General features: G+C 37.9%; 2 protein-coding genes across 4 annotated transcripts in view; one reads left to right on the top strand and one right to left on the bottom strand.

Moving 5' to 3' along the window:
- Positions 1-27,539, top strand: part of LOC120432338 (histone-lysine N-methyltransferase ash1) — a 348,037-nt gene that overhangs the window by 262,414 nt on the left and 58,084 nt on the right. The gene's annotated exons all lie outside the window — the stretch shown is intronic.
- Positions 347-27,539, bottom strand: part of LOC120432394 (axin) — a 68,616-nt gene continuing 41,423 nt past the window's right edge. For 2 of the 3 annotated variants that reach the window (XM_039597590.2, XM_039597589.2), the window contains exons 3-11: positions 14,527-14,896; positions 8,060-8,907; positions 7,437-7,568; positions 7,237-7,348; positions 7,039-7,173; positions 6,761-6,977; positions 6,388-6,691; positions 5,975-6,325; positions 347-1,095 (exon numbers count right to left, since the gene is read on the bottom strand). In XM_039597590.2, coding sequence (XP_039453524.1) covers positions 966-1,095; positions 5,975-6,325; positions 6,388-6,691; positions 6,761-6,977; positions 7,039-7,173; positions 7,237-7,348; positions 7,437-7,568; positions 8,060-8,907; positions 14,527-14,613 — 2,316 coding nt within the window. In that variant the 5' untranslated portion in view covers positions 14,614-14,896 and the 3' untranslated portion in view covers positions 347-965. The remainder of the gene's footprint in view (positions 1,096-5,974; positions 6,326-6,387; positions 6,692-6,760; positions 6,978-7,038; positions 7,174-7,236; positions 7,349-7,436; positions 7,569-8,059; positions 8,908-14,526; positions 14,897-27,539) is intronic. The other variant, XM_039597591.2, reaches the window with a different exon arrangement.

Genomic DNA, 27,539 nt, shown 5'->3' with positions numbered 1-27,539 from the left:
ACAAACTGTAATAAAACTTAGAAGCAAATATGCACCGTTTCAACTGTCGACTTGTTTTTTTTTTATTTTGCCACGATCGAGGGAGATGAGAGGGACGATTCTTCCTTTTTTTATTATTTTCTCTGTCAATAAATAAAACTGTTCTACGATATTGCGGTATCAAACACAAATAAATCCTCGAAACATTGCCCTTCACTAGGTATTCTGTTTAAAGAAAAGTAAGTAAATAACATAACTAAACTAGAAAGGAAAAAAAAATACTGTTAAGACTCCTACTCTCTCCTTGCTGGTGTGGCGGTTCTACTTTCACGGCAGCTGAAACTTTTGTCAGATTCGCTCTTCTCAACCAGGAGAAGCAAAGATCCCTGCCTAGAAAGGATTGTTTTTTTTTTACAATTATGGCAAAATGTGTTCCAGTTGTGCCACTCTGCTCTCAATGCTATTTAATTGTTTGCTTCCTTGTTAACCTGCTTTTTCCACGATTGGCGTTGGAGAACATTTCAAAACGTTTTCTCTAAATTCTTAGCTTTAGCTTGCTCGCAGTTCTGAACACTTTTTGATTTTCTTCTGGTTGTTTTTTTTTCGGGCTTAAGTCGTCGTTTTGTAAATGTTATTTATGCCTTGGCGCGATCCAAATAGTTTTCAACGGTTTTAACTCTCTCTTCGATTAAAGGCACTTTGACTGTTCCACGCGCGGGGCTCCGAACTGTAATTTTAAAAATATTCCAAAACAAAATTACGAACGTAAAGAAGACTTGATTTTTTTACAATGTTTCTAATTATAAGTTAAAAAATAACACAATTCGGTTCCAAACATAGGAAGGAGATTAAAATGGGTAATTTTTTTAGTCGTGGCTGCGTTCGATAAATATCCAAACTCGTGGATAACTCAAGCTCGAACGTAAGAACAAATTAAAAGCATTCTCTTTCTCGCTGGTGGCAGTTCCGCGGCGGCAAGACTGACTTTACACCTCGATCGGCTTCACCGTGCCCATGACCTTGCCCTCGAACAGGGGCAACATTTCATTGTCGTTGTTGATTTCCTCCTGGTAAACTGGATTGTCCACGTCGTCGCAGCGGGTTTTGAAGAAGAACCTAATATGTAGAGGAAGAGGAGAGAGTTAAAATTTACGTTTGAGTTGGATTTTTTGAAATATTTGGAAAATTTTATAAATCCTGATTTTTTTTTGTTTTTTCGAACTTTGTCAATTTTGTATTTTTTTTTGACAATTGGTCGATTAAGTCAATTTGGTCACTTTGGCCAATTTGGTCATTTTAGCCAATTTGGTCGAGTTAGCCAATTTGATCGATTTGTTCAATTTGGTCGATTTGCTCAATTTAGCCATTTTGGCCAATTTGTCAATTTTATCGATTTGGTCAATTTTGTCGCTTTAGTCAATTTGGTCATTTTGGCCCATTTAGTCAAATTGGGCGATTTGGTCAATTTGGTCATTTTGGCCAATTTGGTCAAATTGGTCAATTTAGTAAATTTGGTCATTTTGGTCAATTTGATCAATTTGGTCAATTTGGTCGTTTTGGCCAATTTGGTCGATTTGGTCAATTTGGTCAATTTAGTCAATTTGGTAGATTTGGTCAATTTGGTCATTTTGGCCAATTTGTTCAAATTGGTCAATTTAGTAAATTTGGTCATTTTGGTCAATTTGATCAATTTGGTCGATTTGGTCAATTTGGTCGTTTTGGCCAATTTGGTCGATTTGGTCAATTTGGTCAATTTAGTCAATTTGATCAATTTGGTCAATTTCATCAATTTGGTCGATTTGGTCAATTTAGTCAATTTGATCAATTTGGACGATTTGGTCAAATTGGGCATTTTGGTCGTATTGGTCAATTTGTTCGATTTGGTCAATTTAGTCGATTTGGTCAATTTGGTCGATTTGCTCAATTTATCAAAATTAAAAATAAAACAAATTAAGCTAAATTGAAAAAAAATACAATTACGCCAAAATTGATCAAATCGACCAAATTGATCAAATTGACCAAATCGACCAAAATTACAAAATTGACCAAATTGACCAAATTGACCAAATTGGCCAAAATGACCAAATTAACTAAATTGACCAAATCGATCAAATTGACCAAATCGATCAAATTGACCAATACGACAAAATTGACCAAATCGGCCAATTTGGCCAAATGGACCCAATTGACCAAATCGACCAAATTTGTTATTATTTATTTATTAATTCTAAAATTCTAAAATTCTAAAATTCTAAAATTCTAAAATTCTAAAATTCTAAAATTCTAAAATTCTAAAATTCTAAAATTCTAAAATTCTAAAATTCTAAAATTCTAAAATTCTAAAATTCTAAAATTCTAAGATTCTAAAATTCTAAAATTCTAAAATTCTAAAACTCTTAAATTCTAAAATTCTAAAATTCTGAATTTTATTATTGGAGAGTACCTCAATACCAAAATCATTTAATTCAATTCATGATATTTTTATAGCTCCTATTTTTTATTAGATCATTTTTTTTAAATTTTTACATTGTAAAATCCTTAAAATTTTCCAAAACGTGCCTAATAGATTTTAGATTTGTGAGGTGTCAAAGGTTGTCCCGGGTGGACATTTACCGAACCATGCGATTTTGGGCAATATGGGTAAATAATTTAGTCAATTTGGTCAATTTGGTCGATTTGGTCATTTTGGCTAATTTGGTCGATGTGGTCAATTTGGTCGATTTGGTCAATTTGATCATTTTGGCCCATTTGGTCGATTTGGTCAATTCAGTCAATTTGGTCATTTTGGCCAATTTCGTAACTTGATCGATATGGTCAATTTGGTCAATTTCATCAATTTGGTCAATTTGGTCAATTTGGTCGATTTGGTCAATTTGGTCGATTTGGTCGATTTAGTCAATTTGATCAATTTGGACGATTTTGTCAAATTGGGCATTTTGGTCGTATTGGTCAATTTGATCGATTTGGTCGATTTGGTCAATTTGGTCATTTTGGCCAATTTGGTCGAATCGGTCAATTTAGTAACTTTGGTAACTTTGGTCGATTTGGTCAATTTAATCGATTTGGTCCATTTCTTCAATTTGGTTGATTTGGTCATTTTGGACAATTTGGTCGAATTGGTCAATTTAATAAATTTGGTCATTTTGGTCGATTTGGTCCATTTCTTCAATTTGGTTGATTTGGTAAATTAGGTCGATTTGGTCAATTTGGTCAGTTTTGTCAGTTTGACCAAATTGGGGGTCATTTTGGTCAATTTGGTCGATTTAATCGATTTGATCAATTTGTTTGATTTGGTCAATTTGATCGATTTGGTCAATTCAGTCAATTTGGTCATGTTGGCAAATTTGGTCGGTTTGGTACTTTATTCGATATGGTCAATTTGTCGATTTGGTTATTTTGGCTAATTTAGTCGATTTGGTCAATTTGGTCATTTTGGCCCATTTGGACGATTTGGTCATTTCAGTCAATTTGGTCATTTTGACTTATTTGGTCGATTTGGTAACTTGATCGATATGGTCAATTTGGTCGATTTGATTGATTTGGTCAATTTGTTCAATTTGGTCGATTTGGTCAATTTAGTCAATTTGGTCATGTTGGCCAATTTGGTCAATTTGGTCGATTTGGTCAATTTGCTCAAATTCGTCGATTTGGTCAATTTGGTCAATTTAGTCAATTTGGGCATTTTGTCCAATTTGGTCGATTTGGTCATTTTGGCAAATTTGGTTGATTTGGTCAATTTGGTCGATTTGGTCGATTGGGTCCATTTGGCCAAATTGGTCGATTTGGTCAATTTTGTCGATTTGGTCAATTTAGTTAATTTTGTCAATTTTGGGTAATTTGGTAGATTTGGTAAATTTGGTAAATTTTGCAATTCTGGTCGATTTGGTCAATTTTGGCGTAATTGTATTTTTTTTTTCAATTTAGCTGAATTTGTTTTATTTTTTTATTTTGCCAAATAAGTATTTTTTCCCTAATTTGGTCAATTTTGTAAAATTTGTGAATTTGTTTTTTTTTTCAAATTGCTCGACAAGTTGTTATTTTGTTTGTATTTGTATGTATGTAAATTTGCTTTTAGAAAATGCCAGATTTGCTATTTTGTATTTTTTCTGTCAATCTTGGAAAACTTGTAAACTTTGCCGAAATTGTCAGTTGGTCGATGAATTTGTTGTTTGAAACTAATGGGATTTTTTAAATGTTTTTTAGAATTTTGTTGATTTTAGAATTCATGTGAATTGTGTTTTGTGAGATTTTTTAAATTTATTAGATTGTCAGGAATTATTAGATTTTTGAGATTTAAATAATAATAATATTTTTTGAATTTGTGAAATTTAAGATTTTGGAAATTTTATGAGATTTTTGAAATTTATGATATTAGATTTTTAAGATTTTTAAAGAATGAGATTTTTAGATTTTAAGAATGATTTTTGAGAATTTGAGATTGAAGTTTTTTTTTGGATTTAAAGCATTTTTTTCAGTTTCAGAATTTTACATTCTTAAGAATTTTGAGATTTTTTATAAATTTTTAGATTATTTTTCGAGATTTTAGATATTTTCCTTGGGATTGATTAGATTTACGTCCTATTTAGGAGATTCGGGATTTTAGGGATGCTAAGAGCTTTAAAATCTTGATGTTTTTTATTTGTTATTTTCATGAGTTTGAAAATTGTAGAAAGTTTGTTTAGTTCGATCTATTCTTTGATATTTTTTTTAATTCTAGAATTAGGATGAGATGATATCTAGAGTTTATTTTTATAGGTCCTAATAAACATATGAAGCACAATAGCTAAAAGGACCGTTTAAAAAAAACTCTAGAGCAGTTCTCTACGGAATCGGTCTTTTTTCTTTAATTTTAATTTTTGTATTTTTTAATCCGGCTGAAACTTTTTTGGTGCCTTCGGAATGCCCAAAGAAGCCATTTTGCATCATTAGTTTGTCCATATAATTTTCCATACAAATTTGGCAGCTGTTCATACAAAAATGATATGTGAAAATTCAAAAATCTGTATCTTTTGAAGGAATTTTTTGATCGAGTTGGTGTCTTCGACAAAGTTGTAGGTATGGATATGGACTACACTGAAAAAAAATGCTACACGGTAAAAAAATTTTTGGTGATTTTTAATTTAACTTTTTGACACTAAAACTTGATTTGCAAAAAACACTATTTTTATTTTTTTTATTTTTTGATATGTTTTAGAGGACATAAAATGCCTTTTTTTTAAACTTTTCAGAAATTTCCAGAATGGGCAAAAAATCTTTGACCGAGTTATGATTTTTTGAATCAATACTGATTTTTAAAAAAAATCGAAATATCGGTCGCAAAAATTTTTCAACTTCATTTTTCGATGTAAAATCGAATTTGCAATCAAAAAGTACTTTAGTGAATTTTTGATAAAGTGCACCGTTTTCAAGTTATAGCCATTTTTAGGTAACTTTTTTGAAAATAGTCGCAGTTTTTCATTTTTTATAATTAGTGCCCATGTTTGCCCACCTTTGAAAAAAATATTTTTGAAAAGCTGAGAAAATTCTCTATATTTTGCTTTATTGAACTTTGTTGATGCGACCCATAGTTGCTGAGATATTGCTATGCAAAGGCTAAAAAACAGGAAAATTGATGTTTTCTATGTCTCACCCAAACAACCCAACATTTTCTAATGTCGATATCTCAGCAACTATTGGTCCGATTTACAATGTTACAACATGAAACATTCGTGAAATTTTCCGATCTTTTCGAAAAAAAATATTTTCAAAAATTTAAAATCAAGACTAACATTTCAAATGGGCGTAATATTGAATAAGATTCAAACTAATTAAAATTACAAAATGTAAGATCATTTTTTTGAAATTTCGGGATTTTATTTTGTGATTGAGCATTTTGAGATTAATGTTTTGGTAAATGTTTAAAATTTTATAAATCTCTGAGCAGAATTTAGAAGTCCGAGTTTGAAACTAATTGGTATAGGGGATCCTCTTGGATTGAAATGCTTGCTCAACTCACCGGTAGTTGCCCTTCTTTGGCAGGTATTCTTTGAACTGGCGCAGCGTCGGCGGATTGCTGCCGGGGATTTTTATCCTGTACGGGACTTCCTCGTCGCAGAACGAGTACACGACGACGGTGAACTCGGTGGTGGTGGCGGCGCTGACGACGGCGCCGGCCGTGGCAGGTGCAGGTGGAGGTGGCTGTTGGAATACCGGCATGCCGCGCTGTACTCCGGGAAGGCCCTGCGAGGGCTTGGCAGGTATCGGGGGTGGAAGAAGCGACGACGGGTGGGTCATGGCCGACGGAGGCAGCGGCGGAAGTGGCATCGTTTGGATCATCGGCTGGCCCGAGTGCTGGTACCGTTTGGATCTGGAAGGTCAAGGTGGAATTTAAACAGGTTTCTTCTTTTTGGGGTGACCCTCGAAACTTACCTCCTCGTTTCATCCTCCAGCCGCCGGCTGGACTCCTGCAGCAGCGTGGCAGTGTTCATGACCGACATGTCGCAGTGCATCGTCCGGGAGAGGGGCCGCGAGGTGCTCGTGCTCGCACACTGCATGTCCTTGTTGCTGTACTTGGTGAGCGTGTCGGACGAGAACAGGCTGATGCCGCTGTCCGTGTTGACCGAGGGCCACTTGTTGCTGAGCTTGCGGGGGTGAGGCTGCGCCGGCGGTCCCATCAGACCCAGCTGGTGACCTTCGGGCATCGATTTCGAGTGTCGCATGGACGATTGTGCGCCTGCAAGCGGGGGGAAAGGCGGAGGGTTAGCATTTGAAGTGACGTGCAAAGTGCTGCACAGATTCTTACTCATCGAACCGAAGCTGCCCATTTCGTGGCGACGGGCTCGGTTGATGTTCGGGGAGGGTGAGACGCGGCCCGGCGACCGGTTCGGCGTCAGGTCGGAGAACACCCGCGACACGTGCTGGTCCAGGATGTCCTGGTCGGTTTCGTCCTCGACCTGCAGCTTTTGGCGAATTTGCTCCGCGAAGAACTTGTTGCTCTGCGAGTTGGTTGACTGGTCGGCCTAAAAGTGAAGACAAGAGGTAAAACTTGAACAATTCTAAACGGTTAAGAGTCCTTCATACCTCTTGTAACTTTTTGCCCAGCAGCTCATCGTTATCCTGTAGCTTTTTGACCTTCTCGAGCTTGCTCATCAGCTGCGAAACAAATTCTTCCTTTGGCAAGGGCTTCTGGTTCATGCGTTGCGTTCGGGGAATTATCTGGTGAAAAAAGGAGTATTAATTAAACATTCAACTGAGCTCATTTGATCAACCCCAACTCACCGCATGTCTGTTGAGTTCGCTGTTGACCATGGCGTTCTCGTGGATCAACCTCCGTTCCAGCGAGGCCTGGTGGTGATTTCGGTGCATGTTGTGGGGGTGTGGCCGGCCGTCTCTGCAAGGAAATGCCAAAACAACGGTTAAGCCAAAATTTCCTTTTAAAATAAAACTTTTTCCAAAACATCAAATCTACGAATACTTACGTCGAAATGCTCGACAGGGACATCGTGTCGGAGTCGGTCCGGCCCGAGCTGAGGCTGGCCTGTTCCGAGTCCCGGCGCGACACCGGATTGTAGGACGAATACTTTGTGTACACGGAGAATCCGGCGCGCGGTCTGCATGCACAATAGAGCCAGCCACGGGGTGTGTGTGTTTGTGCGTGTGTGTGCAGGACGCAATCGTAGCAACCATGTGCAAATATGGCGCGCAAATGGGGGTGGGATTTGTTGGTGGTGTTGTTGTTGTTGTAGAACAACGTGGTGAGGGATTTCAACGAGTGGTGAGGAGGGAAGCACACAGCGAGCGCATGCGTTTCAAAGGAGGAAATCAAAACAAAAGGATAATGGAAAATATGACGATAATAAAAAACAGCGGTAATGCACACATTCAACACGCACACACATAAAATATTGGCGATGTGAGCAAATGAAGATGAAAATGAAAATAAGAGAAAGAGAAATAAAAATAATTTCATTAAAATATAATATAATCATAATTTTAAAACCTAAAAGCTACCAACAAAGATTCTAAATTTTCTACAGTGCCCAGCAATCGAAAGCGCACAGTGCACAGCATCAGTACAGAACGTAGAACAAACGAAACTTACCCAGAAGGCCTCATCTCGAGCCGTCGCTTCTCGGTCGCCCGGAGCGCGTCCTTCGTCAGCGTCATCGCCGGCTTGCTGGTGGACATGCTGGTGCAACTGCTTGCGCTACCACTCCCACTAACGCCGGACGTCACCGAGAGGCTACTCGCGGCAATGGCAGGTCCAGTTGCTCCGTAAAGCTGCTCGATTGAATCGGCATTGACTAGTAGTTCCGAGTCTTCGTGCAGCGTTGGCAAGGCGGACGAACTGTACGAAATCAGTTCCGAGGTGGAGCTGCTGCTGGTCATCGAGGAAACCGCCCCACCCGCCGAACTGGAACTGGCCGCGGCAGCCGCCGCAACGCCCAACGGGATGCTGATACAGCTTCCCCCACCACTTCCGCTCCCACTGCTCGTCTGCATGTTCTGCACGTACTGCAGGTACAAATCCGACTGCAGAAAGTTCGGATACGTCGTGGAGCTGATGATCGAGACCACATTTTCCTGCATCTGGTCGAACACATCCGGCGTCAGTATCACGTGGCCATCGTTCCGCAGACCCGCCTTGATCATGACACGCATCTCCTCGTCGACGTACATCGGCGAACCGCGCGGCGCCCGTTTCAAGAACTTCCGATAGATCACCCCAATCATCATGAGCATCCGTTCGGGGTTCCGCTCGCGTTTGAGGCCCTGGCAGGCGAAGTAAAAGTTTAGATGGTTCAGATGCTCTTCGTCCTCAAGCTCCACGAAGCGCTTGAAGAGCTCCGCGCCGTCGCTATCGTCGAGCAGGTACGAGACATTGTTCGCCCACCGGCAGTACGCCGGCGGGGAAGTCCGCGACTTGTCCGGATGCAAGGTGTCCGTCATCTGGGGATAGAAGAGACGTATATTGGTTTAATAAATTAACAAACAAGGATTTTCGAAAAAACTATCAATTAAAAATGCTGTGAAGTACAGAGCAATCCTAACCCTCAATGGTTTTTAGATTTTTTTGTTATCGTTTCATTGAAAATATTTTTAGTTACGAAAAAGTTTTAAAGTTTTTCTTCTATTATTTTTAGTATTCTAAATGCATAATTTTCTGTTGTTTCATTTTTCAAGTGATTCTTCAATATCAATATCTTCTATGTCTCTTTTAAGATTTGCTGGTAACATTTTTTCAACATTATGAGCTATAAAATTAATCATTACATTTTAAGATGCAGCAAATTCACCTACATAAACTGATATTTTTCTTATCATTTTATATGAAACAAGGTCTTGTCCGATATTTCCAAAGTATGATTTTCGAAATTATTGCACAATTTTTAATGTTCCTATTGTAGACCGAGTCACGTAGCCTAGTGGTAACGCTTCCGCCTCATAAGTGGTGAACTTTTCTCTTCTGGATTCGATTGCTTAGTAAAGGGAAGGTAGTGCATCGTCACCAGCTGGATCTTATCATGACACCTTAGGGAAGGCGACCTATGAAAAGTTAACATTAACCTTAACATGTTAACATTAAGGTAAGAAATAGCCACTGAATCCGCTTTGTAAATGCGGCTCCGATACTCTTCATGGGTCATGGGAAAAATTTACTTTAAGGCTACCAACTCTTGCTGAGCGAAAATCCGTACACTTTGCCGATATGACACCATGGTATAACAAAAACTGATAGATAAATTTTTAACCAGGAAGAAAAAACTTCAGAGGATTCAGAACAAAATTCTGAAAATGATTCTGAAACTTCCTCCCTGGTTCAGCACCAGTGAACTTCATCAATTAGCCGAAGTTGACACTTTGGATGTTATGTCCAATAAGATAATTGATGCATTTCGACAAAAATCATTTCAGTCTTCAGCTGCATTGATCCGCTCTTTATATAGTTTATAAGTTAGTTTTAAGGTATCCCTTTTCCCTTTTGTACATGTAGGACCTCCTACATTTGAAATCACTGAATAGCGAAAGCTACAATATTTCATGAATAAATGAAAGTTGCTTGTATTTAAAATTGAGGTGAAAAGTCATCGTTTGTGATTGGACACTCAATAATATTTTAACTGAATGAATGTACATGGAAAAGAAATTTGAACAAATACAAATTAAAAAAAAGATAGATAAATTTAATTTGAGAATTAAAAAATATAAAACTGTGTCGTTTTTACCAGCCCGGGAGCATGTTGACAGCTCCCATACAAACTAAGCGTACCGTAATCTGGGGTGAATCGGGACTACAGTCTTAATAGGGGCAGCAGTTTCTAGAGCATTTAAGCCTTTTAAATTTGGAAATGGATGTACACATTTTGTTGGCCTGAGTCTGTTCTAACCGAAACCAACCAGAAAAATCAAAATATAGTGCTCCAACATGGTTAAAACTGCTGTCCCAATTCGCCCCATGTGTCCCGATTGACCCCCGTTTACGGTACCTCTTTTTGTGGGCCCAGTGAGCCTAATATGGCGGCCTTCGATATTATCTAGCCAAACTTTTTAAAATTACGAATAGTTTAAATAAATATAGTTTTTGCCTTGTTTCGGTTGAAAACGACAAAATAAGCAGTCTGGAATCATTTTCTTAAAAAAATTGTTAAGAGATACGCCACGTTCAAATATTAGTCTAGAACAGTTGAAGTGAGCGTGCCGCGAAAGCCGTCACGAAAAAAAAGTTTCCCATGCAAATTTTGAGTTGCGTTTAATGGGCGGACTCCGACGAGGCCCACTGGCCATCTGTCGGTGAATACGCGCAACTCACGAAAACTGTCATCTTAGGGTCCGGCTGATTTTTACAGCTAACAAATTTCACAAAATGCTATCAGAGTGACTTGCACGTTTAAAAGTATTCATAAAATAAACTGTGATTTGAATCAAATCATTATATTCATCTTTTTTTTTTTGTTAAACGTTTAAAAGTTTACGAAATGTTAAGTTTGCTTTTACGAATAATATCGTTCTTAGTGTTATCACGAACACTTTTCCAGAGTTTTTTTTTATTAAATATATTAGTAAGGAATTTCTAAAAGATGAATTTCAGAATTTTTTTAAAATGTCCTTTCAACATATGAAAGAAAATAGTTCAAAAAATTATTGATAATCAAGTTTGAATTAAGGAAACCCCGGAAAACTCTCCCTTTTTAATTCAAACTCACAGAAAAATAAAAAAATCTAGTTAACAAAAGCTTCGACCAAATCAAAAAAGCAATTCAATGATTAAAAAGTTGTTAAAATTCCGTACAAATCCGTATTATGCGTACAATTCCCTACACAAATTCCGGCCTGTTAAAAATCCGCAAAGAGGTTCGAAAATCCATATGGTAAGGAAAAAATCCGTACAGTTGGTAGCCTTTATACTAATGATTCTACAAATCGTCACGAACATTCCAAAAGCGTCCTCAACAAAGGCTTTGCGTGAGACATAATTCCTATTGAAATGTTAGCGACGAAATATTGAAAATAAAAAAAACATTTTTCAAAATGATGGAGTGCTGAGTTGTACTTTTACACATTTTCCAGAAACCATGTTAAACATTTAAAACGACAGCAGTTCCTAACGCTAAAAGTTTTTTTTGTAAGGGATTATACATATTTACGATTATTTTTGTGACACAAAACAGCTCTGAATGGTTGAATATTAGATTAGAAGAAAGTGATGAAAATTTCACCAATTCCTGATGTGAAATTATTTTTTTTTACTAAAAATCTGCCACCATTCCCCCCAAGTAATATTTTTTTCCTGGAGTTCTACAAGAGCTCTTCAAGATAGCTACAGCATAGCAGTTTGGACCGCGGTAGGATAAAACTCTCTTCAAGTGCTCTTCCAAACTCCTGAAGAAGTTTTGAAGAGAATTTTATCCTACCGCGGTCCAAACTGCTATGCTGTAGCTATCTTGAAGAGCTCTTGTAGAACTCTTGGAAAAAATTGATACTTGGGCCAGATGTTATATTACCATATTTTTTCTCCACCCTACATAGGAGAAATTCCTGAATTTACGGCAGTTTAAGGACTCGGTCCCAACTCCGTTCAATTTGCAAATGCTCACTATTTGCACAATTTATTTTGAGAAAGTTTTTATAGAAATTCGATTGATGACTTCACATTATGCTATTTACTGCCGTTTTACGGCGATATGATGTATACGCCATCGAGGTGATTTTGCTGTAGACACGATTTTCTGTTTTTGTTCATTTTTTCGATTTAAAATGACTAATTTAAGGTCTGCTCTGTAGAAACTGTTTAAAAGTACTTTAAAAATGTGGCCCCTACAAAATTTCTTGTTTTTTCCTATTCTCTACGATTTTAAACCACAAACATCATTTGGCCGAAAAAATAGCAATAAAAAATCACTACTTTTCCTTCCCAATGATGTATGTATACATAAAGCTAACTTTATTTTTTGTGCCAGCTATTTTGATAGCTGAGCGGATTCCGTAATACATTGTCCACGTAAATACTTTAAGAAGGGGGGGGGGGGAGGGTAATAGGGAGCGTTCTTTTATTACGTAACGCAGTTGGGGGGAGGGGGGTCGGAGGCCGTGTTACGCTCCATGCAAAAATTTTAAAATTTGTATGGAAATTTTGGTACGAGGGGGGGGGGGGTCTAAAATCCGATTTTTTGCGTTACGTAATGAAAGAACGCTTCCTTAGCGATTGACTACGCTCCATAAACACATTTTTTGCATGAACAATTGTCCGCAAGGGAGGTGGTTGGGTCTAGAATTTTCAAAACAGTGTCTACGTGGATGTGGATAAGGTGTCATCCATTAAGTACGTCACATTAAAATCAGCCAAAATTTACTCCACCCCACTTTGTCACGATTTCCCTATGCTTTTAACACGCAAAGTCACGCTTGCTTCAAACCCCCCTCTTCCCTCAGAACGTGACGTACTTTATGGATGACACCTAATGGACGTCCCCTTAAGAATTAAATCGAAATAATGTAATAAAATATTGCCCAGTCTTGATTTGGTCCCAAAACCTCAAATCAACATTCAAACAGTATTGTATTTGACTTCTATCAATTCTTAATGTATACATACATCATGATGAGTAAAATTGGCGTATACATCATAGTTTGTTTGCTTAATAAAATGGGCCCCAGAGCAGTTTTTTGAAAAATTCTTTCGTCAGGAGGTTGCTATTGAGATTCTTTATCAGACTGTACAATAAAATTGAAAATGTCCAAAATGGCGTATACATCATATCGCCGTAAAACGGCAGTTTATTCCTTGATATCTGCTAAAAACGCACTTAAAACAAAAGTTACAGTGCAAGGATCAATACACGGAAAATTTTGTTTGCAGATTTTTTAATTAACTTTTTTTTCACAGCAACAGAATTTTCCAAAATCCGTGTTTTTTGATTTTCGAGATTTTTTAATAAGTTGCAGGGAACAAAAACACGCATCTTTTGAGCCACAGAAAAGTATGGTCAAAAATCCTGCCGCCAAGTTATACATTTATGAAAAATAATGTTTTTTGGAAAAAATATACATAAAATTTGTTTGATCTAATTTTGTTTATGTCAAATTGAATTTGCAATCGACAAGTACTTTACAGATTTTTTGATAAAGGGTCCCGATTTCAAGATAAAGCCACCGAAATACTGATTTCAACGAAATATGAATTTTTAAAAATAATAACCATGAGTAACCATTTCTTAATTTTTTTTTATGTTCAGAAAATTTGCTATAAAATTGTATAAGAGGCATTGCAGATTGGACCTCTAGTTGCTGAGATGCAGCGGTTTCAAGAAAAAGAAAAAAAATGAAGTTTTTTAAGTCTCGCCCAAATAACCCTCCTTTTCTGATGTCGATATCAATTCGATTCGATTTTCAACTTGCGTGAAATTTCCCAATATTTTAGAAAACAACATTTTAAAATTTTTTGAATCATGACTACCATTTCAAAAGGATCAAACATTCCATATTACACCCTTTTGAAATGTTAGTTTTGATTTTTTAAATATTTTATTCAAAAGTTACAGAAAATTCATTCAAAAGTTACAGATTTTCGAATATTTACGTAACACTTTTGTATGACCAGTTGTTAAAATTGTATGGAGATTTGTATGGGTGTAATGGCTTCTTTGGAGGTAGGGAAGGTCCCCACGAAGTTTGAACCAATTAAGAAAATACAAAAAATAAAAAAAAGGTGAAAAAAAGGTTTGTCGTTTATATCACGATAATTTTAATATTCAAGATACGCATTGTTTTAATTTTCAGACGTGATCCTTGAATTCGTTTTTAGATCGGAAAAAAAATCCAGATTGGTGTATGTAAATTCTAAAAACCATAGAAAAAAACTGAACATCTTATTCCTATGTGAGCTAGAGATTGACATCAATTTAAAAGAAATAATGCTGAATGCTGAAGGAAAGTTTTTATTTCTTCAAAAAATATCTAAACTTTTTGTAATGTTCTGTACCCTAAAATGTAGTTTAGGTTACCTTGAATGGATTCGCGATTCTCCGGAGGTTAAACATAATTAATAACAAAAATAATGTGTGCATTTACCTTGCGACGGCTTTCCTCTCCTGGCACTGGTGGTCTGGGCCCACTGCACGTAAAGTCATCAAATTTGGAAAAGGAGTACTGACTCATCGGTGAAAAGCTTGCGGTGTTCGAAACTTGACTTGAACAGGGGGCTCGAGGATCTCCTCACGCAAACTCCGCCGGGGAAGACGACTTGCCGGTATAATGACGGGTCTGATCAATCGTAGTGATAATGAGGCTGATGAGTTTACAACTTGGGAAATTGGAAGGAAGCTGTGGTCCACAAGGGCGAGGAGTCTGGTTTGTGGTTATCTTTGAGGTGTGAATTTGATAACAAGAGTCGGCGTGTGTGTGGTCTTTGGAGCAACTCCTCGGGTGGGCTCCAGATAACCTGCAATTGGGGAAAAAACGAGAAAAATTGATGCGGTTAGAGAGCGGCATTTTTCATCTGGTTGGTAAAATCGAGCAGCTTCTGTGGGCTTTGTGTTTCGCTCTTAATGAAAACGTTCCCTCCATGATTCTTTTTCATTCAACCGTCAATCCAAACCCAAACGAGAACTCTGCTCTGTATTTCGCATATTCTTCGCATGAGTTCATTTATGTTTTATTCCCTCCCTTCCATTGTTCTGAATGTATAGGCAAGGATCACCGTCGTGGTGCCTTCAACGTAATTATGTTACTGGAGAGCCTGTGTATATTAAATACAGCCGTCCTGAGACGATAGACAAACACGCCATGGGGAAAATGTTGGGAATAGGTCAGATTCATGGATTTTTTTTCTGTGCTTTTTTTATTTGGAAGTTTATAAGAGTATCAGTAACCGTTTAATCAATTAGATTATAATATTTCCAAAATTTATACATAAATATTTTCAAAAATTAAATCGATTTCCAAAATTTTATTTAACGGAGCCACAAATGCATATTCTTTTTTTGAAAAATAAACTTTTTCAACACTTTTTTGTACGTTTTGAAACATTAAACCCACCCTGTACCGCCCTGCATCCCCCTGAAGCAAGGATCCGGCCAGAATCAAGGGCCCTCGAGCTGCTTCACGCTGGCTGAACGAAGGACACACGCTGAATGTGAGTGGTTTGCATTTATTCGCTCCCTTTTTTCATTCCTCAAAAAATTCAATTGAAAGAAACTAACACAACCATATCAAACACGGACGGGGTCCTGGAGGACATGCTAAAGCCCCTTTGCTAGTGGCAAACAACTCGTGTTTTTCGTCCCCATGCTTTTAATCGTTATCCTGCAGCGTGGCAGAACGTGACGCAATTGGTCCGTCGGAACGAGCGAATCGCAATCGCAGGGAGAAAAATGGCCGTCGGTGTCTGGTGACATTATTTGTTGGTGACATTTTCTAGTGATGGAGGTATTCAGTGTATAAACTTAGCTGAAAAAAAAAGTTGTTCAATCGTTTAATGTATGTGGAAGTGAATTAAATTGTGGACCTTTTAAAATGATACATTTTTAATCCTGGGCAAGAAAACCCCGTTCATAATCTTTATAATTTGAAAAAACTAAAGTCAAAGTTATTGTTTGACTAAATTCCTAAAATTTGGAGATAAAATTGGAGGGCGGCTTCGGCTGCCGATCCCTAAGTTGCTACAGGGCGCATTTCGTTCAATGTTTGTCCCGTTTAATATTAGTATTCAGTCTGCAAAGACGGTGTGATTGTCTTTTTTTTTAATCTTCTTAAAATACATAGAATTCAGCCTTTTCGCGGTATGAAAATTAAGCTCTTCAGTAAACGATGATTTCGAAATAAACTTAAGAAATGTATGATTTTTATGTTCAAAATCAGAGCAAAAACTAGATTTTTGTTTGTTTAGTATTCAGTCTTGTATTTATGTCTTTCATTGGCCCAGTTAGTGATTCCTGCAGTTATTCAGAATTTGCGACTTAAATTAAAAAAAATAATTTGCGACACTTTTTTGAAAAGTAGATCGCAATAGGAACAAAAAGCTTTTAAAATTTGTACAGCCTGGAAATTGTAGATTATTTAAACTTTTAGCAATACAATATTTGGAACCAAGCAAAACCAAGAACTGATTTTTTTTTTTTAATTTAATTTGTAAAACACCGATGAACAGATTGTTTTTTGTTCTCCGGTGTTTATTTTCACATACAGTCTAGACTCGATTATCCGAAGTTTCGATTATCCGAAGTTCGATTATCCGAAGGTTTGTATGGGACTTCGGATAATCGAATCACGAACCAAAAAAATTTGATTGTCTATTCAGGGGTGCCCAACCTTTTGGCCCTGCGGGCCAGATCTGATTTTTCAGAAGCAGTGACGGACTGGAACTAATATTTGATAAAAGTTGAAAAAGTAAACACATTTTTTTCAATTTTCTTATGATTGGGTTCTTTTAAAGTAAATACATAAAAGAACTAGTGTTGCAAATATGATTCATATATCTTGATTTTAAGAATGAAAAACAAAGATAACATTCAAAAATGTGTTTATTAGACTTATTTAAATTTTTGTTTGTTTAAAATTGTATAGATATTGTTTAAAACAAAATGACGATTGCAATTAAATACCTTGATATTTTTTTTTATAAAAAAAATTGAGATTTCAATGATCGTTGCAATCTTTTAAAGTTTTTGATACGGGACATTCCACAAACTAAAAAGATGTTCTGGAAAAATACATTAGTTTTGCTTACTTATTTATCTATAAAAAGAAAATAGAAAAAAAACTTCAATTTGAAGTAAACAAAGTTAAAACTGAACGAAATAACATTTCTAGATTAAATTTTCAAAACAACCTATCCCTCATGGGTTTCCTATGCAGATAGGGCCTTTTGAAAATTTAATCGAGATTTAGTCTTTTTTTGTAAATTTTAAGACAACAGCCCTAGTTTTTTCATAAATTTCTCAATTTTACGAAATGGATAATTTTTTTTTCAGTTAAAAAATATCAATATAAAAATTATAAGAATTACATTCAAACATGAAGAATGTTCTTACAATATGTTAAAATGTGATCTCAAGCTTATTTTTTTTAAATCAGACAATAATTTTATTTATTTAATACTTCATGAACAGCCTTAAGGGCCGGTCATAGAACTATTTTGAAAAGCCGTTGCGGGCCGGATGAAATGGCTTCACGGGCCGGACGTTGGGCAGGCCTGGTCTATGTAATAAAAAAATGCATTTTTTCAATATTTCATCACCGCCATTTTGGCCGCCATCTTGGATTTAAAAATTCTAAATTAATTTAGACTAGTTTAGGAGTCATACTTAAGCTCAACAATATAAAAAAAAGACAACAAAAAATTTTTTTTTTCGAGATTCGATTATCCGAAGTTTTGATTATCCGAAGTGAAATTTTGCCAAGGCCTTCGGATAATCGAGTCTGGACTGTATTTTGTTGATATATAATAACAAAACTTTTTGACTTCAAACTCAAATAGATCAAATTTCACGCGTTTTCACAAAGTTCAAATAAAAGAGAAATTTAAGACAAAAAAATTCATTCGCGAATTAAAGAATTGAAATTTTGCAAATTTTTTACTCTAACATAACTGTTGTATAGAACATTTTACAAGATTTTTTGTCATACCATCAGTGGGGGTGACATTGGGTTTGAAGGAGGAGGTTGGGTCAAAGTGATTTTTTACGGATTTTTCAATTTTGCAGGTTTTTTATTCAATGAAACTTAATTCTGTTTAAAGTTCTGGTTGTGTAAGGCGTCATCCATAAAGTATGTCATGCTTAAAATTTCAGCCAATTTGGTTCAGGTTTCACCACAGCTCTACTGCCCCTGATCGCATAAATGTCACATACGCATTTTCATCGATTTCGAGTTATTGATGCAGAATTGTTCAAAATTATGTGCTCTTTCAAAAGAGCCTATATAACATCCAGTACTTTGTTCTAGAAATCAGAAGGAAATCCAGTTTTTTCGCGAAAACTTAACACGTAGCCTTATGTGTGGGACAAACTTCAAATGCGTTTTTCTCAGCTTACTGTTTTTGCATATGGGACATTTATGCGAACATGGGCAGTCTACAGCATATAAGTTTGTATAAAATTTTCATGGGAATCTTCACTTTTTTACATTTTCAGATCGCAAAAACTTCTACCGAACCAAAATGCCTAAAACCTCAAAGGGACCAAACAAATTTGGATCAAAGTGATTTTTTTTATTGAATTTTGCAATTTATCAGGTTCTTCACACTTACTTACTTTATCAGCAACAGGTCTATCGACCCAACGCTGAACTAATCGAAGATTTCCAGGATGCTCGATCTTGGGCCGCTCGTCTCCAGTCGCCCACAATGTTGGCCGCTCTTGCATCTTCGTCGACTGCACACAGCCAACGCGTACGAGGCCTTCCACGAAGCCGACGACCCCGTCCGGGTTCGCTGCTGAATATCGTTTTAGCCGCCCGCTCGTCCGACATTCTGGCTACATGTCCAGCCCACTTCAGCCTGTCGTGCTTGATGACTTTTACGATATCAGCATGTTTGTAGTCTTGGTACAGCTCGAAGTTCATGCGCCTGCGCCACCGGTCTCCTACTTGCTTGCCGCCGAAGATAGAACGCAGGATTCTCCGCTCGAAGACCCCAAGTGCTCTCTGGTCAGCCTCCTTTAGCGTCCACGACTCGTGACCGTAAAGAGCTACAGGGAGTATCAAGGTCCTGTACAGCGTGATTTTCGTAGGCGTCCTTAGGCTGCGGGACCTTAGCTGGCTACGAAGACCGTAGAAGGCCCTGTTTGCAGCACTAATCCGCCGTTTCACTTCGCAGCTCACATCGTTGTCGCACGTCACAAGTGTACCAAGATATACAAACTCATCCACCACCTCATATCTTTCTCCATCTATTTCCACCTCCGAAACACCATCACCTGCACTGCCACGCGCTCTGCCAGCGACCAGATACTTGGTCTTGGTAGTGTTGATGGTCAGTCCGATCTTCGCAGCTTCCCGCTTGAAAGGGACGAACGCCTCCTCCACTGAACGACGGTCGATACCAATGATGTCGATGTCGTCAGCGACCCCAGCCTCATGATTGCTATCGATGAGTAGTAACGTATCAATATGCGCCTGCCCTTACTCTCATCCCCCCCCCCTAATCATCACCCTACCTAACTCTTCTCCACTCCATACCCACAACCCAACCCTACCCTCCTAACTCATAATAAACTCACAACTCCTCATCAAAATCATAACCCTCTTAAATCTCACCTAACCACTCAATCTTCCTCTTCCCTATAAACTCAACCAAAACCCCTAACTAAAAAACATCATCCACTATCCCTCTAAATCCTACTCATCCCCCATTATATAAATCTTAATACACCTTCCAATACTCTTCAAATACTCCTCTATCCCCAATTACCTACTAATCTCCTCCTCATCCCCCTCCCTTACAACTCCTCCCCCTTACACTTACCCTTAACCTCAATCACCCTTCAATTTCACTAACAAATACTATCTAATCTTCATATAATCCATCACTAATTCCCCACTCTACAAATCCAAACAATACTCAATTTTATCATCTCCTACACCCCCTACTTATTCCTATAAAAATCCCCCCCAATCTCATTCTCAAATTATCTCCACTCTCACCACCCCTCTCCCTCACTATCAATCCCCTAACTTCTTCCTCTTCCTACTAACCAAACCTCTTCAAAATCTAACCAATCTCACAAACCTCCAAAAACCCCTACCACCCCTACTTCTTTACCCCTCAACAACCCCACCACCACCCTAACCACCATACCACTCCCCTCACCCAACCTCTACACCCCTAAACCCCCTATAATCCCTATCCCCAACCCCATTCCTCACCCTCCTACATACAACACATACCCCCTTAACCCAAACCATACTAATCCCAACCCCTTTTCTTCCACTACTCTAACAAACAACCCTAATCCTAATCCACCCCCCAACTCACTACCAACTCTAATCCATATCAATCTCAACCTTCCCTACACACACTACTACACCCCTAACAAAACTTCCTTATTGTTCGTTTCTCAGCTCTTCGCAGCTCACTGTATCGCTCACAGTTTCGGCGCGTACCCTTAACCAGCATATGCTTTCTGGCCTCGTTCTTCTCGTCCGTCACTCGCTGGCACTCCGCATCGAACCACCCTTTGGGTTTGCGTCCTCTGGTCGTGCCGATCACTTCGGTAGCCGTTGTGTTGACGATGCTCTGGAGGGCTCCCCATTGCTCGTCCAGGTTACCTGTAGGCGCGTCGTCGTTGATCCGCTCGTCGAGCTTCCGACTGTACTCTGCAGCAACGTCGCTGCTCGCGAGGCGCTGGACGTTCAACCGCGCTATCCTCGCAGTCCGCGGGGTCAACACGTTCGACAGCCTAGCTCGGATCTTGCACGCTACCAGGAAGTGATCAGAGTCGATGTTCGGTCCTCTGTACGATCGGACGTCCATCACGTCCGAGAAGTGTCGACCATCCACCAAAACGTGATCGATTTGAGTGCACGATTCGCCATTTGGGTGGCGCCAGGTGTGCTTCCGAATGTTCTTGCGCGCAAAGAAGGTGCTACAGATAGCCATTCCTCTGGCTGCGGCGAAATTGACCAAACGTAGGCCGTTGTCATTCGTGCGAGGATGAAGGCTCTCCTTGCCGATGACCGGATGGAAGAAGGCTTCCCTTCCGACCTGCGCGTTTGCGTCTCCGATGACTATCTTCACGTCGTGTCTTGGGCACTCTCCATAGGTCTTGTCGAGACGCTCGTAGAAAGCGTCTTTATCGTCATCGGGCTTGTCGTTTGTCGGCGCGTAGATGTTGATCAGGCTGTAGTTGAAGAATTTGCCCTTTATTCTCAACACGCAGATCCGGTCATTCACCACCTTCCACTTGATGACTCGGTTCTTCTGATCCCCAATCACTACGAAACCGACTCCGTGCATCGCCTTTTCGCCGCCACTGTAGTAGATGTGGTACTTGAAAGAGGTGTTGGCGATGGGGTCCACCGCCGTGAATTCTCGCTCTCCATGACCGGGCCATCGAACTTCTTGGATGGCGGCCACATGCACGTTCAGCTTGTGCAGCTCCCGGGCAAGAAGGCCAGCACGTGCAGGATCTTGGAGAGTTCGAACGTTCCAAGTACCGAGTTTCCAATCGTTGTCCTTTTTACATCGCCTGGTCTGATGCCAATTTATCCGTCCTGAATTTCTTCTTTTGTTTTTCTGAGTTGGTGTTTCGCTTCGGTATGCCGCCTAACCAGGGCTGCGAATACCTAGTCTCGGGGTGGGGCTGCCACCTTGCAGCATCCGGGACCCAGCTGCGGTTTTCTCTCGACACCGTAACGGGGACTTTTGTCTCGAAGCCTAACGGTACAGCTACACCCTCCGAAGAGGGTGGAGCCCCCCTTACCCTGTCAGCATACTACCAAAGTTCCCACCGGGGTTGGTTACCCGATCTCTCCAATGGTTACTAGTATCAGGTTCTTCACAATGAAACTTAATTCTGTATAAAGGGTTGTGAGGGGCTAATGTAGGGGACATCTCAAGAAACCTTTGCTGACAAAATTACGTTCCTAGAATCAATCCTGTCATTTTGGCAGCTGTCTAAAGTTGAGGTACGTTTTTGGGCAAAAATGACCTCCCAAAAAAACATATTTTTTTTAAAATTGCTCTAATAGTACCTCAATATTTAAAAATCTCCACTTCCAACACTGTAGCATGTCAATACGATTCCCTTGAACAAGTAACTCTGTTGGGTGACTTTTGACCATTTATTTGTATTTGAGCATCATTTTAGTTTCATTTGACCCAATGAGATTGAGTCACTTTTCGAACTATTGGCATTTAAGGAAGAGTTCATCAAATTCCATCGTGTTTTGGGAAAATGTTATTAAACTAGGGTATTTGTCCCTAATTTGGGCCTAGTACCTATTTCGGGTCTACCAAACTTGATTCAACGAAATTGTGGATTTTACCAAATCTGGCAGGAATCTGCCACTTGAGAATGATACGTGCTGTCGTTATCTTCATTTTGGTGGGCAAGAATAGTTCACTTTTTCCTCTTAAATTAGAAATAAAGCAATAACTATATATCTCCTCACTTTTTGCCTTCCTCATTTTACTGAGGAAAGGCTATAAAATCACTCGAAAAATGAACTTCTTAATTTGACCTCGTAGACCCACCTTCACGTATACCTATCGACTCAGAATCAAATTCTGAGCAAATGTCTGTGTGTGTGTGTGTGTGTGTGTGTGTGTGTGTGTGTGTGTGTGTGTGTGTGTGTGTGTGTGTGTGTGTGTGTGTGTGTGTGTGTGTGTAGGGATGTGGGTCTGTGCACCAAAAAATATGCACTCGATTATCTCAGCACTGGCTTAACCGATTTGGACCGTTTTGGTCTCATTCGATTCGTCTTGGGGTCCCATAAGTCCCTATTGAAAATTATGAAGTTTAGTAAAGTACTTCAAAAGTTATGCTAAAAAACGATTTTGGCGTATGTCCGGAAGATTGTAAAAAGGGTGGTTTTTGTAAGAAACCCTGTCATGTTATACATTTTCAGAAAGGTATTAAAAAGACCTTTCCAATGAGCCCAAAACATTGAAGATCTGATAACCCTATCAAAAGTTATTAGCACTTAAGTGTTATTTATACACTTTTTGGAGGCCGGATCTCAGATATTTCAATGAAAATGATGTCTGGGTCCATCATGCGACCCATCGTTAGTTAGATAATCGAAAGACCTTTCAAATGAGCCTAAAACATCAAGGATCTGACAATCCTATCAAAAGTTATTGACATTTAATTGTTATTTATACACTTTTTGGAGGCCGGATCTCAGATATTTCAGTAAAAATGATGTCCGGGTCCATCATGCGACCCATCGTTAGTTAGATAATCGAAAGACCTTTCAAATGAGCCTAAAACATCAAGGATCTGACAACCCTATTAAAAGTTATTGGCACTTAAGTGTTATTTATACACTTTTTAGAGGTTTGATTTCAGATATTGTGATAAAAAATATTGTCTGAATCTTCCATGCGAACTATCGTTGGATAGGTTTTTTTTATCAGACCTTGCCGATGAGCCAGAAATATTGATGGTCTGCGAACCATATCAAAAGAAATGAGTAATAAAGTTGATTTGTTAAACATGTTAAGGGGGAATGTTGCTATTTTTACTGAATGTATTGACTTTATGAATATGAGGAAGGCACCAACCACCTAAAGGTGGATTAAGTAACGTTTTTCTTGGCAAATTGCTAGTTGCTCATTAGGTCCAAAATTTTCACCACTTTTGCTTGCCGCTTGTTGACACTGAGCGTCACGGCTTTCATCGCTCAGCACACGAATGAGAGCCGTCCCCCGAAATCTCCAACCACCGGCAATTTGTTTTTGTTGGTGGGCTGCACTATTCCATTGCAAAAACAATCACTGAATTGCCACCAAATCCATAAAATAACTGATTAAAGTTAGTTTTTCGGGCTTATAGAGCGATATAAAGTATTTTTATCAAAAAATGTGATTAAGTACGAGCATTGGCATTACATTGGCCAACTTATTCATGTAATAAGAGCAAGGCTGCCTATAGCAGCTTTTGAGAATACATCAAATTAAAAGTGCGCTCGGATTAGTAGGCCCAAAATAGGGACAAATACCCTATCTAAGAACAATCCTACACGGATAGAAATCCTGTAAGCAAATCCGGTAACACTGTGTTGTTGAATTCGACAACATGGAAATGTTTCCAAAATCGTCAACATTTTTTTTTCGATTTTGAACAACCATGTTTTCGAATTTGAATACATTTGCAGCATTGGAAAAATGTTGACGATTTTAGAAACATTTCAGTCACACCCACTGACGGTACTTGATCACTTTTAAAAAATATTACATTTTTTTTTTGCAAATTATGCAAAAATTTGGAGTTGTATTTGCTGTAAGTGCTGATATGCCAACACGAGGCACGATGGAGTTGGATGGTAAGGTTCCCCTATGTTTTATATTGTTGACCATGTATAAAAAAAGAATTCTTAGTTTGCAAACAAAGTAGGCTACTTTTTGAGTCAAAATATGGCCTTGGTGAAAATATCAGCGAAATCGGTGCATATTTGGCGATTTTGCAGAACAAAAAGGTCATTAAAAAACCCAACCTCATGTTTCCACCCTTTTTTACCACTTCAAACTCAACAAAAAAAATGTGCGTAAAAAAATGTGTGATGCGCCGCAAGAGATGGCGATAATAATAACGTAGAATTTTAAACCAATGTTTGCACAACAAAGCATTCCTGTGAGCATACCAAAACGGAAACAAGAAACTTATCGCGTTCTGATTGTGCCATATGTTTGACAGCAAATTATCAAAATTTGAGAACATCTGTAAACTGCACATTTCAATTGGAGAGCTCGCGTAGGTGCAAATCGTGACCAACTTTAGAGCCAATTGAATGCGACGTAAGCAAATACTGAGTGGCTAATTAGCCGCATCCACAAGATGTTTGGAGCCATCAGGCAAAGATATTTTTAACAGTTTGTATGGAGCATGTAAATTATAGAGCAAAGTAAACTTGGGTGTTTGAAAATGAAAACACTTATTTATTTATTTTTCTGCTTGCAAAATTTTCGATATGATATTGTATTTGTTTGAATTTTTGGATTCGAAGTGTTTCAAAGTGTGTGGTTCCTAACAGTGAACTGTAAACAATATGAGTTTTCTTTCTTGGTGTCTTGGTGAGAACATCGACAGATGCACCTTCGACGTTTTCATTTCTTCAACCATTGTGAAATTATTGGTTGGCATTTCACATTAATTATTAATAAACTAGCATTGCAGCAGAAGGCAATATTCAATTCCTGTGTACATATTTATTTGAATGTGTTCAAAACGCTTACAAAAAATATATAGAAAAGGAACCTCTTGAATGATCCTTGCGACTCACTCGTCGTCCCCAGTTTTATTTTGCTTGCCACAACCAACAGCAGTCATTCTGCCGATTCAAAGGGAAATTGCAAAAAGGGGCTGAAACTTTTGTTTCCTCGAACCCCTCTGAGATGGAACGGTGGCGGGAAGGGATTATAAAATGAAATGGTGGAACGTTGGACAGACACAGTGAACGTCGGATATTATGACTGGAATAAATTTGAAAATACATTATTGATTTTTTTTTATACTCTTGTTGGAAATAGATAATAATAAAACCAAATCGTTCGTAGAATAATCAAATATTTTTGAAATAATTCTGCATTATTTCAAAATAATTGTAGTATTTAATCATAATGATTTTAGAGCTTAAACATATTTATTGTTTAACCCTCTAGGACCCAACCGTTTAAAATTTAAATAAATAAAAAATAAATATTTATTTTTTGTTAATTTGTATGACCAGTCGAATTTTAGAATCAAGAAGCAATTCGTTTATCTATAACTATCCAAAAAATCTTTATGTAGGCTAGAAAGAATTTAACTTAATTTCAAATAAATATAATGATTATTATCCCATTTTAAAATTTTCGTCTTTCCCCGATAGCTTCAGAACTTAAAATAATAGGCATTTCCTACCCAAATGATGAATGTAAATAATAAAAAAACAGTTTATAGCAGAGTTCGGAAACTCCCTCACGAGTTACTCAACCATGAGGAAAAACTAAGTTACCTGCGAGTAAATTACTCAACACTCTCGGTGAGTGTGAAGGCCTTCCTCATTTACTCACAAAGAGGGCTATTTTAGAAAACAAATATCGAGATGTCAAACTCTACATTGATGAATTTCTTGCTCAATCAACAGCGGAAAAGTAGTCCTGATAGTAGAGGCGCACTGCCCACCATTGAAAAAACGGCTAATATCCACTTTTGGCAAAAACGAGATATTAGCACCAGGTGGTAAAGGATGTTTCAACGCATCTTCTGAAACTTGAGTTTCACTGAAATAGTGTTTATACATGGCTGCCGATGCGAAAAACCAAACGGCTAATATGCCACTCTTATGGGAAATTGCCTTGACGGAGATTTTGTGACAAACACTAAAACGCGTGTTTCTCGGAATACTTGATTTGGCATAATAGCCGAATTTTCAATTATGGGCAGCGCAGTGCTATCAAATATAAGTTTTTTTTTTATCACAGTGCACAGTGGTCCAGATCGCAAAATTAAGTGGAAAACGGATTTTCCGAAAAATGGTGAAGTTTTGGAGCTTTGGTGTCTTCAGAAGAGTTGTTGTAAATAATAAGGGGCAACTTTTGGCTTGGTTGAAAATTAGGGTGGATCACGATTAAGGTGATTTTGAAAATTTAAACTTTTCAGGATTATTTTTGGGATTTTTTTGTGGTGTAGAAAGTTGTTGGGCTTGCCAATTCAAGCAAATTTGTCAAAGACACCAAAATTTTATCTCGTAATCTACGCCTTCTACGACCAAATGTATAGAAAGCATCTTAGCAAACCTTAAAAAATCAGTTTTTTGAACGTGGCAATTCAGGGTTATGTTTTAGAGGAAAGTGATATTGGAGGCACTTTTAGAGCTCTAAAAAACACACATTTTTATTTTTTGACAAGTCAATTTGGACTTAAGGGTCAAAAGTTACAGCAATTTTAAGGTAAAAAAGATGCAAATTTAAAACTCAAATATCTCGAAAAGGCGCAAGCCAAATTTTAAGCGCCAGCATTTGAAAGAGGAGATCCAGCACTGCAAACGCTGAAAAAATCTCAGAGGTGTTTTTCTTTAAACTCGAGATATCTTCATTTGAAAAAGTCTAATTTCCAAGGGAAAACCATATGGGACCACCCTAACGAAATTAAAAAATGTCCAAATATATGTTTTTCCATGTAATTTTGCCCGCTGAATCTGAATCTGCCCTCAAAATTAAGCTAAAGTGTCGAAAAATCGATTTTTGGTCATATTTTGGGGTTCCATGTAAAATTATCATAGGTAAATAAATAGGTAAATAAATGCAAATTAATTAATATCTTAAACATGTATAGACTTTTTTAGTCGAAACACATCTAATTGAATGTGTAAGATTTTTATTCTGATTTTATAAGTAAATTTAAAGCTATGTTGTAACTTTTGATAAACTTACCCTCAAA

The sequence above is a fragment of the Culex pipiens genome, chromosome 3 (genome assembly GCF_016801865.2).
Source record: "Culex pipiens pallens isolate TS chromosome 3, TS_CPP_V2, whole genome shotgun sequence".
In the NCBI taxonomy this organism is placed as follows: domain Eukaryota; kingdom Metazoa; phylum Arthropoda; class Insecta; order Diptera; family Culicidae; genus Culex; species Culex pipiens.
Note: the sequence above shows the minus strand (reverse complement) of the source record. Positions and strands in the feature narration are given on the sequence as shown.